Source organism: Clytia hemisphaerica, unplaced genomic scaffold, assembly GCF_902728285.1.
Source record: "Clytia hemisphaerica strain Z4C2 unplaced genomic scaffold, Clytia hemisphaerica genome assembly, whole genome shotgun sequence".
NCBI classification, from domain to species: domain Eukaryota; kingdom Metazoa; phylum Cnidaria; class Hydrozoa; order Leptothecata; family Clytiidae; genus Clytia; species Clytia hemisphaerica.
Genome location: NW_027104364.1, coordinates 358,528 through 373,277, shown reverse-complemented (window position 1 = coordinate 373,277; position 14,750 = coordinate 358,528). Strand labels below are relative to the sequence as shown.

Genomic DNA, 14,750 nt, shown 5'->3' with positions numbered 1-14,750 from the left:
GCTGGAAGGACTTTTGGATTTTTAGAACAGATACCCCAATTTCCATACCGTGAATAGCACAGGTCAAAATCATATATTGACGCTGTGCCGACGAATCGAGATTCTATTCAGCGCGCAATCAACGAAGACAAAAGTAACCATGACGACCATCCAAGATCTTGGATGAAGTTCAAAGTTGACATTTTTATTCCCGTCGTTGAAAAAACAACTTAAAAAAGTCATCAATGCTTTTTAAAAAGAGTCAGTGATAGAGAATCGTAACATAAAGTCTATCTATTATTTCGATTCAATTAAAGTGAACTTTCCCATTTTTCTTAGAACAGATTGCTCTTTTCAGCTGGAACATGCCTTTAGAACAGATGTTTTGAAGAACCCCTCGGTGGCTGCTTTCGTTTATACTAAAGCGGTATGTACCAGGAACAACTTTCGATGGGAGATCGTTTTGAAATACATCAAAATATTTTGTCATTATTCCACAGCGGTGGAAAATTGAAGGATCTTTTTGTCACAAAAATTCAGTTCAGAAGGATGCTTTAATAGATATTGTTCCAATCACGATAGTTATCTATCAGCAAAGCGATATGTTATTATTAATACAGGTTGATGTAAATAGACATAATTTATTGATCAATCTAAAGGCCGAATTATACTTTAAATTTAAGTTAAAATTTAACCCATATACGTTAAATAATATTTCTTCGGTTTCCATTTTTTATGAAGATGAAGTTTTGGTACTACTTTGTCGAGACTTTTGACTTGAGCTTTCATTAGAGGATCTGTTCCTGCGAAGAGCCAGATTTTTCTTGATTTCGTCCACCACCATCGAGTCTAGAATAACATGCCCGACTAATAAGTAGAAACCCTAAAAAGTAGAAGATAGAAAAACTTTTTTCCGACTTCTATTCAACTACTTACATAATTTATTCGAAATCATGTCGTAAGTATTCGGCCGTTGTTTCAGGTATTTGCCCGTTTTGCCGTTCGTCCGTTGACGGAAAAAAATCTTCGTCGCCTTTCACAGCCCAAACTTAGTGACCATAAGAGCAGAGCAATGGAGTGCAAATGCGTTCAATTATTTTCCGAAACATACTAAAGAATTTGAAATTCAAGTTGTTCCCTTTAGCCTGTGTTTACAAAGTTAGTCTGTGATTAGTCTGTGGTTACAAAATTATTAGTCTAGCATGCTACAATCATGGTTGAAATAGATTGAGAATTTCGGTTATTTTAACGTTTTTCAAGATTTAAAGTTCCGGCGGGAAAGTCGATTTTGGACTATCTCTTTAACTTAATCGAATATCTCGATTTGTGAGTGGTTGGCAGACTTCCAGGCTATATTCTGAGCCTTATTGGACTATTTTTGAACTTTGGATCTTTTAGTCTCAGCATTAAAACTCAGAGTTAAAGCTCTACCCTTCGAACCTACTTTAGAGCACTTACAAATTGATTGTGGTTTCAAAACTTCCCAGTGAATTTCCCTTTTTTCTCATCTATTATGACCTCGATTGTAGATGATTTCTTCAGACCATAATAAGAAAACGAAGTGGAAGGAGCAAATCTTAGTATTATGATGGTATTATCATATAACACCTATATTACTGCATTACATGGATTCTAGACGACTTTATTCTTCAAAATTACATTTAAATGCAGATGAAAAATTGAGAAATTTCCACATACCGTTAGTCCATTCATGATGACGAAAGTGTAAGCGATATAAATGCTGTATTCAACAAAGGGTGCAAATATAAATGGTATCCCAAGTAATGGCACCAACACCAAAAAAGTCTTCGGACTAACGCTGAAAATGTACGAATACCATAAGAAAACACATAATGAAAAATGGATTGAGAACGAGTTAGGAGAAGTTTAAGGGAGAATTAGTGATGAGCTACTTGAGTTGACTAGGTTACCAATGCAACAAGCTTGTGTAAAATCTCATCATTCACCGTTTCGGTTAGAGATAGCAGCATAGCCATATTTTTGTTATGAAAGTGGTGCAGTAAGTTCTAAGCTCTATAAATGTGTACTAGAGGGTTTCTGGAGTGATGCTGTGTGATTTCAATCATCAAAAAGAATGCTTACTTATTCTTGCTTTCTTGTGATTTTGCTCTTATTGAATTTCGTTGCACAGACAATCGACGAATTTTCATGATGATTAGAATGAAAAATATAACGTTGACCTGAAAGTCGAAGAATACAATATGAAGTGATAAAGATAAGTGCACCTGTGGGTTGATATTTTGAAAAAACCTTTGTTGTCACTTGTTGTTATTGTTTCGTAAATTGTGAGCTTTATCGATTTTCGTGATTTTGGGACCCTTTTAGAGGGATTTTCAAGGCTCAAAATTTTAACCAATCACCCCTGTATCAGTAAATTAAACAAGTTGAAAATAATCTTACCGAGATATAAAAGGTGACTGGGCCTCTCATGGTCCATAAGTAATCTCCTGTTAATATTGTGCACCTTTAAACGTAGACAGAACTAATTTAATATGGGGAAATGGAAAATTTGGGCTAAATTTCGTTCCGGCGGGGAAAATAAACTACAATTTCAGCCCCCTTGCAAATTGACTTTGATTTTATCCCCATTTGAAACTTAATGGAAAAAAATGCACTCCAAAATCATCCCTACTTTTGAGTGTTGAGCGTTAGATTTTATCCAAATCGTGATTTTTTTAATAGAAGCTAATCTCCCATTGTTGGAAAGATTTGCACCGTGGCGGTGAGACAACGGTGTACAAAGTGACTTTACAATAGGAATGCGGATTAGAATGTTTTACTCTGGCATGTAGATTACTTACTGGTAAGCATTCTGGAACTTCGAATAGAAAATGCCGACCATGACTCCAGTTATGAGCAATGGTAGACCTAAGGAAGACAGAAAAAAGAATTTAGCTATAAGATCTTATTAAAGAGATCTTAAATTAGTTTATTTACGCTTTATGGTTTCCACACGATAGCAAAAAAAGTGTATACAATCATGAATATATAAACGACTGGACATCTATCTTTTATTGTCTCTTTGAAGCGAGCTTCGTTGCCGCCTATATTTCAAGATTGGTATGAAAAATCCAACAATATTCCGTCATAATTGCCACCGCAGGAAGCCTAAAGCTTCCGAGGATGGCATTCATAGCTTCACGCATAAGGAAGTTGGGCAAACATCTCATAATTTTGCGCGCGTTTTTCAGTATTTTAGTTCCGGTTAAATGGTGTACCGGTAACATTCTTAGCTTGACTGTATTTCTATTGTTTTATCATCATTAAAAACACTTTTCCGGATTTGTTTTGATCTGATTACCCATTTTCAAAGCTCTATATGTCTTTTTTTATTACCTCAGGGAGTCGAATTAAGGGAAATTCCATTTTTGTTGGGAAATTCCCTATTTAAACCACAAGTAGTTATTAACCGCTCTGAGCAACGCAAATTAGAAATTTGTATCATTTCAAAAACTTGTCGTGTGACTATTGCATTAAAAAGGCAGTTTAGTACAGTAGCGTTTAGTATGATATAAACAAGCCATTATATTCTATTATTTTGGTAATAAAAGAGATGACAAAAAAAAAACAGATAAATAACTTTTTTATCTCTATAAGAAGATATCTATGAGATGGACACAACTTGCTAATATTTGTAGACTAAATTTTGCTTCAGATGAGATGCCATTCTAACAAAAGTAACGGCTATCAGTAACATTTCTTTCCAAATTCAACAACTTATTTGATCGTTCTTCTGCGGTGGCACTTTAATGAAAATTATGGCTAGTTTTATTTCTTTGAATCATTTATGTAAAAGGATTGATATAGCTTAAACATTACTCCTAAAGCTTTTTTCACATGCACGTAAAATTTTACTTTAGAACTTACGGAAAATCGTTCGTAAGGCTGTCATTTGGGAATTTCCCCGACATTATGTAGAGTTTTTGTTGATTAAGAGGGTCTTACGTGACTTTTCCTTCCGTTCAAAACTTTTTGAATGTAAGCAAACTCTACATAAGGCCTCAAGACCACTACGTAAGCTTAGAGAAATTCCCCAACCTTCAAGGTCTTAAGTAAATTTTACGTAAAGTACATGTGAAAAAAGCTTAATGCACAAAAAAATTATTTTCAAATTTTTGCAATACATTTTATCAACATTTTTCAACTTTTAAATGCAGAATTTCAACTGCGTCTTTTGAATCCCTTTTGTCACTCCAATAATTTTTTAATGACTTGAAAAAAATAGCTTGCCAAAGTTGAGAGCCTGTGTCATAACGTCATAAGAATATAAAAATTAGAATGCGACACTCTCTAAAATTGTTCGACACTTTTAAGTCAAATTTAGAAATGTTAGTTGGAGTTTTTGACAAGCTGACGATGATTTTGCCTCTTTTATCTTTGTTATGATATAGAGATAAAAGACTTGAGAAGAGTAGAACAACAGAGACTTTTGTCGAAGTTTTGACGTTGGTAGCAAGGTATTCCCAAGTGGTATATCATCAAAATCTATTGCTTCATTTTATGTTTTTACCGAGGCGGCAACGAAGCTAGCAAAGGAGATGGATGTCCAGTCGTTTATATGTTCATGATACAATTCAATAAGCGAGTGGACTTTAGTCCCCTTTTGTTTGGCAACGGGATCTGTGTATTTATCCTTGTTTGTTCACCGTTCACAAGGACCATAGAATCACGATTTTTAACTTGACAAAAATATGTCTACCATAGCCGATGACCAGATATTGCTTGTGGTAATTTCGATTTCCTTTGAAAACAAAAACAACAATGATGATGATATTGATTCCTTCAACCATCATCCATGAAAATGTTGACAAAGTGAAAAAGTACGACAAAACCGATACTGTAAAACAACCAGCCTGAAATATATAATTTTAAGGAAAGGATTCGATATCTTTAGGTCTTTTTCTATTGGAGATTTTGAGTTTACATAAATGTTTATAGTAGTAAATTTAGTTTTCCAAAGTTAAAAAAATTATTTTAATGCAGGTGCATTCTCATTTTTTTTACGTGACGATGGTCGATTGGTCGAATTTACAAATTTTACCTTTGACTTAGCACGAAGATTTTGAACAAACCAAAGTGGAATTTTGTAACAAATTGCATTCAACAGAAATGATAGTATAAGATTCTTATGAATAAAAAGCTTCATTGATTTATTCCTGGAAAATATTGAAACAGTATTGGTTGTCATTATGAGGTAGAACAGCTACCGATAAAGATCTGCTTTAATTACCTTATCGCTTAGGACGACAAAAAGTAGAATTTCAGAATATTTTAAAGTATTGGGTACAAGTTTGCTAAGTTGTATGATTTCCCTCTTCCATAAGCGATATATTACACCTCTGTCTCATTAACGACGTCATTTTAGCCGAAGGTGGCGAAAAAAAGGACTTCGCGCAAGTGAGAGCGGAAGAAGTGAGGGTGGAAGATCTACTGTTCAACGAGGAGAGATTCGAGATTCATTCGATTACGTCTCAACAATCTAGCGTAGATGACAGTTCAGTAACGCGTTGTTTTCAATGTTGATAAAACTTTGATTTTTTCTCACAGAAGGAAAGTTTTGGTCGAAGTTCCCAGTGGTCCTACGAGGACTTGGGCATAGGTATATGATACTCACAGACAATTGACAAATAAAAGTATAAAACCACTTCTAAAAAATGATGATTATTCTTCTAGAAACGATACCTGACAAATTGGAAAGCCAACAATCCGATAGCCAAACAAAAAATGCTGATCGCTGATAAAATTTCTTCCAGTTTGTCTATATTGGTCTTGATTGTAGGAACCTAATATAAATCAAACTTTTGTCATGACTCATTCTCGTTCTCGAAACTCTATACTTTAGAATTATTTTGCTACGGCAAATTACATTTTTCTTAGTTGACATATTGTCTTGAAATCTCATTAAAAAACAAACCAGGTATAAACGGGAAATATTCACAAATTTGAGCTAATCAAGGTGTGACTAAATTACCCTAAATTTTTGACTAAATATGTACATATTCTTACTACCATTTCTAGGAATGATGACTGATCGTGCGCTCATGAAAGTCAAAAAGGGATCAGTCTATCTGTTTTGGTACCTGATGTATCCGCTCTTCTTTTCTTTGCATCAAGTTATCTTTTCTCATCTGAAGCTGTAATAGAAAAACAAAGCTATTTTCTAAATATCATATATCATTTATTGTTGAGCTATATGCTGATGAAGTCACGAAAGATGACGAAAATTTCTACACAAGCAGTCGCTTCATTTTTCTGTTTTCTATATTTGCTACTTCTACATTTTACGTTTTCTAAATATTATAGTGGCTGGGGACGAGAATTGTGAAGCATCTTCATCTCACCATTTTTCGTATAAGTTTATTTTCTGCTCCAAGCGCTTTAACAAAGGATGATTTAAACAAACTGTAGTTGAAGAAAGGACTAAAAATAGATAAAAAAAAAAAAGGCTTGAAAGTTTTTTGAAGGATCTACCATAGCTCAATCACAATATTTTTAACGGTAGTGTGGTCTGATGTGGGAAAAGGGAAGTGGCCCCTCCAGCAGCTAACCTTGATAAGACAAAATATAAGGAGCGAAAAAGTTTCATTGTAATCATCCTTTTTGGCACCTTTTACCATTTTCAACCAAGAAATAAAGGTTTTTTACGAAAGATTGTTAACCGTACTTTTTCAAAGCGGGCTGTTGTTCATCTTATGGCTCATTCAAGACTTTACTTACATATTGTACTCCTCATGCAGTTTGAAATATAACGTGTCCATTTGTTGGTTATCTGTATCACAAAAACGTCCTGTAGTCTTCATTTTTGCAGCTCTCTGAAAAATATTCATGCATTTTTTTAATTTTGCTTGGAGATTAAGATCTTTACGAGCTATAGATCGGCTAATGAGTGCGTTTGTGGGTAGAAATAATTTTCGAACGCTTGGGTGTTTCATTAGGGCGTAATGCATTAGAAGTTTTTATCTCCCATTTACGGTTAACATGATATCTTACTTTAAAAATGTTATATAAATTTAGATCATTTTTCTCGTGCCATTCAGTAGTTTGGTAAACGAAATTTCCCTCGGAGCTGTTGTCGAATTGAAACTTTTGAAGTGTGATGTTGAGCAAGTCAACAATTTTTTCATAATGTTGAATGTTGCTTGGAGAAATATTAAAATGATTGTAAAGTCGGTCCATATCGTTGCTAATCGAGTCGTATGTGAGATTGACGTTCTGAAAAAAACAAAACAATTATTACTTTTTTCCACCAGCTTTTGAAAGTTTTTATATTCCTGAAATTGCATTACCTTATATTGAACATTTTCTACTTACTCCTGATATTCCAGAAGAAAGTTATACTAAACCTGTCTATAGTTCGTTCGATGTTTGAATTAATATACTTTCATTTGTTTTACTGACCGTATCAAACGATGGGAAACCGTCGATGGTGCATCGGCAATCGATCTTGTTATCCCATTCCGTTTCATTCGTCCACATTTTCGATTTCCAATTGCACTTTCGTAACATCTTTCCTACAAGCATTGATAAGAACGGTCTTGATAAGTAAAAAATTCTAGGCGAGACGAGACGTTTTCTATTTAGCAGCACTTAAATCACTTTGTTTGTGATTTTGATATTAGCTTATAGGCAAATGTAGCAACTTGAGCACTTTTGCGTCCCCAAATAGTTTACCAAACGTGTGATACAGAAAAGGGTGTATATAATAAGTTGATAATTCTACCTTTTAATCCATATTTTGAATAATTTCTTTTTAAATAAGGAATTTGATCGCATGAAATCTCTTGTGTTTCTTCAACAGCAATAGATGACCATAACACTTGATTATGATCAAACGAGTATCTACAAAAAACTTTGAGAAGAAAAATTTTCTTCTATAGTGAGCCGAAAAGTAACACAATTGAAAGCAGTAAAAAGCTTTAAAGCCCTTTGCAAGGTCACTCTTTCACAAATTAAAGCAAAATCTTTGAATCTGAGTCAAACTTATCCATTGTAAAATTCAGATTCCCTCTCATCTCAGGTCCCTGCTGCCAGAGCGGGGTATTAGAATATCTCTTACAATTTTCACAATCTTTTTCGTCATCATTGTTCAAACAATCTTGTTTTCCATCACAAATTTGATCTTTCCAAATCATTTGATCTGTTGAATTGCACGATACCAAAGATGACCCAAACATATTCATATAAAGTTGTCTGTCTGAAAGCATACAGTGTTTTGACATATTAAGAAACCTTAATGTTGTTTGAAATATTCAAACGAAGATTTACTCGACAGTGTAATTCTATTAAGATACAAATCAATTATTATCTACTTGCAATTCCGATACCGATTTTATTGGGTGTTTTTCCTCGTTTCGACTAATTTTTTTATCAAATTAGATTTTTCATGTACTCTCGGGTACTTAATAGCCTCCCCCCCCGCTAATTAATTTTTCGAATATTTTCCACCCAGGACATTCTTATTTCAACCCCCCCCCCCGCTAATTAATTTTTCGAATATTTTCCACCCAGGACATTCTTATTTCAAACCCCCCCCCCCCGCTTATTAATTTTTGGGAAAATGTTTTGAAAGTTCCCTTTTTTGTCCTAATTCAGCTGTATTAGCCTCCTTTTCAAAAATTTTCCACCCAGGACATTTTTATTCCAACACCATGCTTATTAAGTTTTGAGATTTTTTCCAACCCCCCCGCTAATTCCAACTCCCCCGGCTATTAGGTATCCGAGAGTATGAATTCCGAAAAAGGAGAGTAAAAACTTTATAATACCAAAATTCCGAAGCAAAAGTTCATGGATTTCCAATACCGACACAATTTCAGCATTCCGAAATACCGAAGGAATTTTTCCCGATTTCCGAAATGTCGAAGAAGAAAGCGTCGATTTCCGCAATTCCGAAATACCGTACGCCCCCCTATACTGCCACAGGCTTCCCATTGGCGAGAGACTAGTTTCCGACCAATTGACTAATTTCTCGTTCAAGCCATGGTTCACAGATTCTGTTCTTCAAACATTATAACACCCCTGTATCACAGCCCGGTGGAACTTTTTACCTCAATGGGATAAAAATTTCTATTGAAATCCCAATGGGGATAGAAATTCTATTGTTCTAAGGTTAAAAGATCTAGTGGGATACTTTGGAGTTCAATTTTTAAGCATTGAATTTTGAATTGGAAATTCAATTTCCCAGCGGGGCTTAAATCTCAGGGTATTTCCCACCGAGGACGAATGGTGGGGCTGGGGTCCCAGCGGGTCTGTGACGCAGGGTATATTATAAGATCGATGAAATATCTTCAAATACTTACTTTACTCCCAAGAATGAACAGCAACCTACCTGGACATGAGAAGTCGCAATCTTTTTTCTTGAGCTCTGGAAGAGCACTGCACCATGTCTTCCTGGTCAGCTCATAAGTCGGTTTTTGACCTAACTTTGTACAATTTAACTTGCAGAAGTCAGTATCCCACACATAACTACCTTTACATTGTCTTTCTATTGGATTTGCATCACAATCTAAATCGTTATGAATATCAGTTGAAAAATATTGTCATCTGTATATGTTAGATCTCTATATTGTAATGAGAAAGCTTGTCTTTTTAAAGGGATGTTTGGGACTACAAAGCTCAACATTCAGTGGTGATGGTCAGAAAATTCAAAGTTCAAGAAACAGAGTCTTATTTAGTGAGAAAACCTTTTTGACATTAAGAAGGAAAAGCGACAACAGTAGCGCATTTAAGTCTAGGGACCCTAGAAAACCAGTGACGGGCTCCACTACTCCATATACAAATTTTATAATTTTATTTCTGGAAAAGCCGAATATATTACTTACATTTTTTTATCGCAGGACTTGATTTTTCTTTTTCGCATTTTTCAACGCTTGAGCATTGAAGCACCACGGCATGGAATTCGAAAGTAGGAAAGCTCCCTTCCATCCACGAGCCTTTAGATTCACATTGTAGAGCTCCAGCATAACAAGTACATTGAAAACACCCTTTGAGATTGTATACTTGAGCAAAACTGGTCGTGCCGTGCTTGACTGTTTGCCCGTTGAATTCACAATCTTAAATTAAATGCGAAAAATGTCCTAAACCTATGACCATGTTGACCATGTTCGCACATGACGGTTCCGTTTCCCTTTTATGTGGGTGGAAAGGGAAATATCAAAGTGCTAAATGAAGATTATTCGGTCTTGGTTGCACAAGTTGGACATTCGTGCACAATTTGGAGATCGGTGGGGAGTTATAATAGCTTAATAAGTTGATGTTAGCTTTAATATAAAACACTACTGTCTCAATGCCTCGGTGGAATTACCACTTAATTAAGACATGGAGGTATAAAGAAACAGGAGTAAGTATGCTATTGTAACCATGCTCACCCTACGATTAAAAAAATTACGAGGTATGCATGCTCATAATCTCATATATCGTGCATTTTTAATGAGCTCTTTTGTTGATAGGTGAAATCTTATTGGCTAACTCAAGTGTCGGAAATAAGATGAGACGAGATTCATTGTTTCTGACATCAGTGTAAGAAAGTATTTGGACTAAAAAAGGGCCTGTAAACTTGGCAATCCTTCATCAAATGATAAGATTTTTCGATCAACATGTTCTTCAAGGTGAACTCTATTGCTTAATACTTTCCTCCAAAATTCTCCAGCGACTTTTTGTCTACAAGTTGGGTCTGAAATTGTGTGTGCTTATAAAGAACTTTTTATTTTCTGGCTGGAGAAAATATCTTTTCAAAACAAAATTTAATGGATGACAAAATTGAACGCAAACTTATTTCGTTGAGCTAAATTTTATTTTATTCTCGTATATTAGAAGGCTAGAAATCTTCGATGCTGATAGTAAGAATGTTCAGAGCAAACTTGAGTTCTACTAAAAAGTCGTATTTCATCGGGCGAGCCTAGAATTTCTTTTGATTTATTACATAAAAGAAATCAAAAGACTTTAACGACCAATTACCGACAAATTCATCTCCTGTCTTTCTTTATACCTCTATGATTAAGACAAAACGATGGAAAATAGAAAATCCATTGTCTTCAGCTCGCAGAGAATGTTGTGAAGATTAAAACATACCTTTGCCAGTGACGTATAATGCATTGTATTTTTCTGGTGTACATTGAGTAGGTAAACAACCTGTTACAAACATGTAACCTCCCAACTCTTTCATATGAAAACAACTAGCTAATGACTTCAAACAAGTACACTTTATCCCCTCCTTCGTTTCCCATGTTCCTTCTGGTCTCATAAATCCACTTGAAGGATCAATACAGCCATTACTACACGATAAACGATCCATATTTTTGTCGGTTAAAGCAAAACGACACGACTGTCTATTATCACATAATGTGTGGTTGTAGTAAAAGCAAGATACGTCTCCTATGAGTGAGCAATTGCATGAAATGCAACCTGGTGCATTCTCGATTTCAATAGGATTGCCAACTGGAATGAGAACTGATGCGTTGTTAGGCTTTTCACAGTAGGAGCAAGACACATTTGTCGGTAGACTTCTACAATCCTCACATAGCCTATGAACCGCACCTGAAAACTCCTTCTTGTAACAGGACACTTGTTGAGTGTTCTTATCACATTGACAAAATAAACATGATGAGATATGATAAGTTGTGCCAGATATGATCCGTGAGTCATCGATCATACAAGGTCCTATTGTAATTTAAAATAAGACTTTTGTTAAGAGTTTTGAAAAAAAATTCGACGGTTTTATCTAAAAGATTGCGAGAAGTAGTTCTTTCCAGGGATATGTTATAGCGGAGCTGGATAACGCACATTTAAAAAAGCCTTGTTCTATCTCTGTCCCTGACATTAAAATTTGATATGAAATTTAACTTTTTTAATTACAAACTCGTGAAATTTGGATTTCCTCTTAGCCAATGATTCTGCTGCTGCATTTATCGTTCACGATTAAAAACTTTTAATTATCAAGAGGGTCTGTAAAACATTGGTGAATGACAATTTAAAAAAATAAACTTATAAGAAATTTCTTCTGTAAGATTATAAATAGTACTTTTTCATTTGAAATACCGCGCTACACCGCGGGGTGCCTCACTTTCTAACTGATATTTTCAGATAGCAAGTCGGTATGTCTGATTATGGAAAAAATTTCAAGTCAATTGAAACAATATTTGTCAAAATATTTACATCCGAAATTTTTAAAGAGAAATCATGAAAGCTTCTCAAATTCATAACACACGCTGATAAAAATAGATTTCATTTACAAGGAAGCTTTTGGGGTATCTTCTACAAATATTATTTTGATGAAAAGCGGGAACATCATAGCAAAATATGTGCAAACGTACTGCATGAATACTTTGTCTGCTTCATTTTTCTTATAAAAACAGAACACTCAAGGGGACAGAGATGGATTTCTATTATCAACAGTTTACAATAGAAAAGACAAAGAAGCAATCTGCTAAGGAATTCTCGTCCTTCATCCAGCTCCGCTATAACATATCCCTGTTCTTTCTAAAGGAAATAGTGTTCATTTTGTCTGTTAGACTCCTAATGTTCCCCAATCTGCAATTTTTCTTGTGATGTCAAGAGCTGTTCAGCATTAAGATTTAAATTTTCTAACCAATCTCAAAAGATCGGCCTTGAAATTTACTTTAGACTGTGCCAAGGGGCTACCAAATTTCATCCGTGTTTTTTTTTCAAGGTAAACCTATCTACCGGACTGGCACCGAGTTCAGTCCGAGTTTAGCCTGGGAATGTTAAAGGTGAATTCTCCCAAGACCTCTCAAAATCCTCTAACTGGTTCTATCTATAATTTTGATTAGAAATACTTTTAAATAATTTTAGCGAGACTAATTTCAGCGTTTTAGCGAGTTTTCCCTATTTTCACTAAAAAAAATCTCGCTAAAACACGCCAAATTTACAGATCGCTAAAATTTATCCGCGCCAAATTTCTGGTTATATTGCCTTGATGCATTTTTATCAATAGGAAGGGTTTCAGTGCAAAGAAATGCTAGAAAACGAATTCAGTCAATAATGTAATACGAGTATTCAGTAAAATTAATCCACGCGAATTTTTTTGAAATCGTAATTCGCTAAAATAAATCCAAAAAAATCAAGATTTTCTTGACTCGCTAATATACGCTAAAATTAGTCTCGCTAAAATTTCTACCATTAAAGTAGTTTCCATGCGAATTCATTTTTGAAATTTCATAGTAGACTTACGATCACGGACTTTAAGTCAGTTGACGAAATATGTGTTGAAGAATGTCTTAGTTGCTTGGTTTCTCAGTTCTTTTGATTCGAATACAATAAATTCAAAACAATAACAGTTATAGATAGAGACGTTTACAATGACAGTTGCATACTTACCTATTAGTGATGTACTTTTAGAAATAGAAACTGCGATAATCAGTAAATATAGCATGTTTTGCCCCTATTAATCTTGTTTTGAAAAATGAATCCCTCGAACGCAAATATATCTAAGTAACACTAACAGTTCCTCAAAATCGCGCCTAAAAACGTAGAATAGGTTTGATTCAATTATCACTAATAGAAGAATTTGTTAAAATATGAATAAATGAAAGAAATTTATATCGATAATATTTTCACTTTGCTTTATCACCTGCCAAGATAATCCTAGGGCGTGTGAAAATGAATTTGTTTTAATTTGACCTGCGAATTAATCAATCATGACTGGGCTGGAACTTTCATCTTCTTCCTTTGTATTGAAATATTTTCGCATTCAAAAAGACGTTCTGTTATTGTTCTCCATAAATTCAAAAAATCAAAAAGGTAAAGCACCTTAGAATGAGAAGCCTTTGAAATGATTTCATCCCTATCTCCAACCTTCATAACAGCACCTGAACGACCATCAAAAGACTCCTCCTTCTTGCCATTAATTCGTGGCGTTTAGGTTTGGCCTACGCCAGCAAAATACGGTTAGCATTTTATACTATTAGACCTTCCAGTCTCGTTAAAAAAAACAGAAACAAATGTGTGATCACCAAATTGTCGATTTCTGTCCCTCCACTCTACATCCAAGCACGGCTTCTTACCGTCCTTTGAGGAAGGGTAATATTCAAATTCAACTCCAAAAGCATCGAACCCACCCTAACCTTCGATAAAGAATAATTGCAAAAATCTTCTCAGCTGTGTCGTCAAGAGTGTTAAAATGATCCAAGAAGCCACTTGGATTATTTTGATGGGAGCAGAGACGAACAAGATGCTCAACAAAACTTAATGCAGATATTTTTTTTTGTGCTAGAGAGTTGCAGTGGAATCGGTGGAATCTTACCGTAGTGTTGTTTCCCCGCAGGGGCTTTTGTTGCTTCACGTAGTGGGCTTGTTCGCCAGAAAAATTTCAGCCAGCCAGTCTCGCTTTAATGGTATTCGACTCGCTTTAATGATGTTCGCTTCGCCTCGTCGAATATCATGAAGCTCGACTAAATAATTTTCGATATCCCATTTTTCTTGTCGAATATCTGCTTAATACGCGCCAAACTGTACACCTCGTTTCTTTTTTTAACAGCCAACAGAGAGAAGAAAATTAATTGATTTTGTGTTTGTTCTTTCTTGTGTAAAATATTTTCGATATTGTGCTGCGCATAAGGGTTTCAAAGGAACGAGATGAGCGCTCAACGTTGAAATTTCTAGCTGTGCGCTTTTTGGATCTGTTGGATGGCGTTCCAATGAAACGATCTGGTGGAATGCGGCCTTCAAACGTTCATTCTCGATTATGAAATGCGTTGGCGGGGCATTCATAGCGAAAGCTACTTGCTAGTACCTAG

General features: G+C 35.0%; 1 protein-coding gene across 1 annotated transcript; it reads right to left on the bottom strand.

Annotated features, from left to right (window-relative positions):
- Positions 1–514: 514 nt before the first annotated feature.
- LOC136818391 (uncharacterized) lies at positions 515–13,413 on the bottom strand. Its single transcript, XM_067074727.1, has 19 exons — positions 13,333–13,413; positions 11,068–11,655; positions 9,819–10,049; positions 9,326–9,502; positions 8,057–8,194; positions 7,721–7,849; positions 7,399–7,511; positions 6,991–7,212; positions 6,718–6,812; positions 6,342–6,420; positions 6,081–6,134; positions 5,683–5,783; positions 5,042–5,156; positions 4,700–4,853; positions 2,802–2,868; positions 2,401–2,464; positions 2,083–2,180; positions 1,678–1,798; positions 515–862 (listed from the first exon to the last, which is right to left on the bottom strand). Exons 1-19 carry the CDS (start codon positions 13,385–13,387, stop codon positions 713–715), a joined length of 2,751 nt encoding a protein of 916 aa, XP_066930828.1. The 5' UTR covers positions 13,388–13,413; the 3' UTR covers positions 515–712.
- Positions 13,414–14,750: the final 1,337 nt, after the last annotated feature.

What these genes read in the sequence shown, in the direction of transcription:
- LOC136818391 (XM_067074727.1), bottom strand. Translation starts at nt 13,387, where the DNA reads ATGCTATATTTACTGATTATCGCAGTTTCTATTTCTAAAAGTACATCA. An exon ending in TTCAAAATATGGATTAAAAG is followed by an intron (nt 7,512 to 7,720) that starts GTAGAATTATCA and finishes CAATGCTTGTAG; the next exon opens with GAAAGATGTTACGAAAGTGC. An exon ending in CTGCATGAGGAGTACAATAT is followed by an intron (nt 6,421 to 6,717) that starts GTAAGTAAAGTC and finishes ATCTATTTTTAG; the next exon opens with TCCTTTCTTCAACTACAGTT.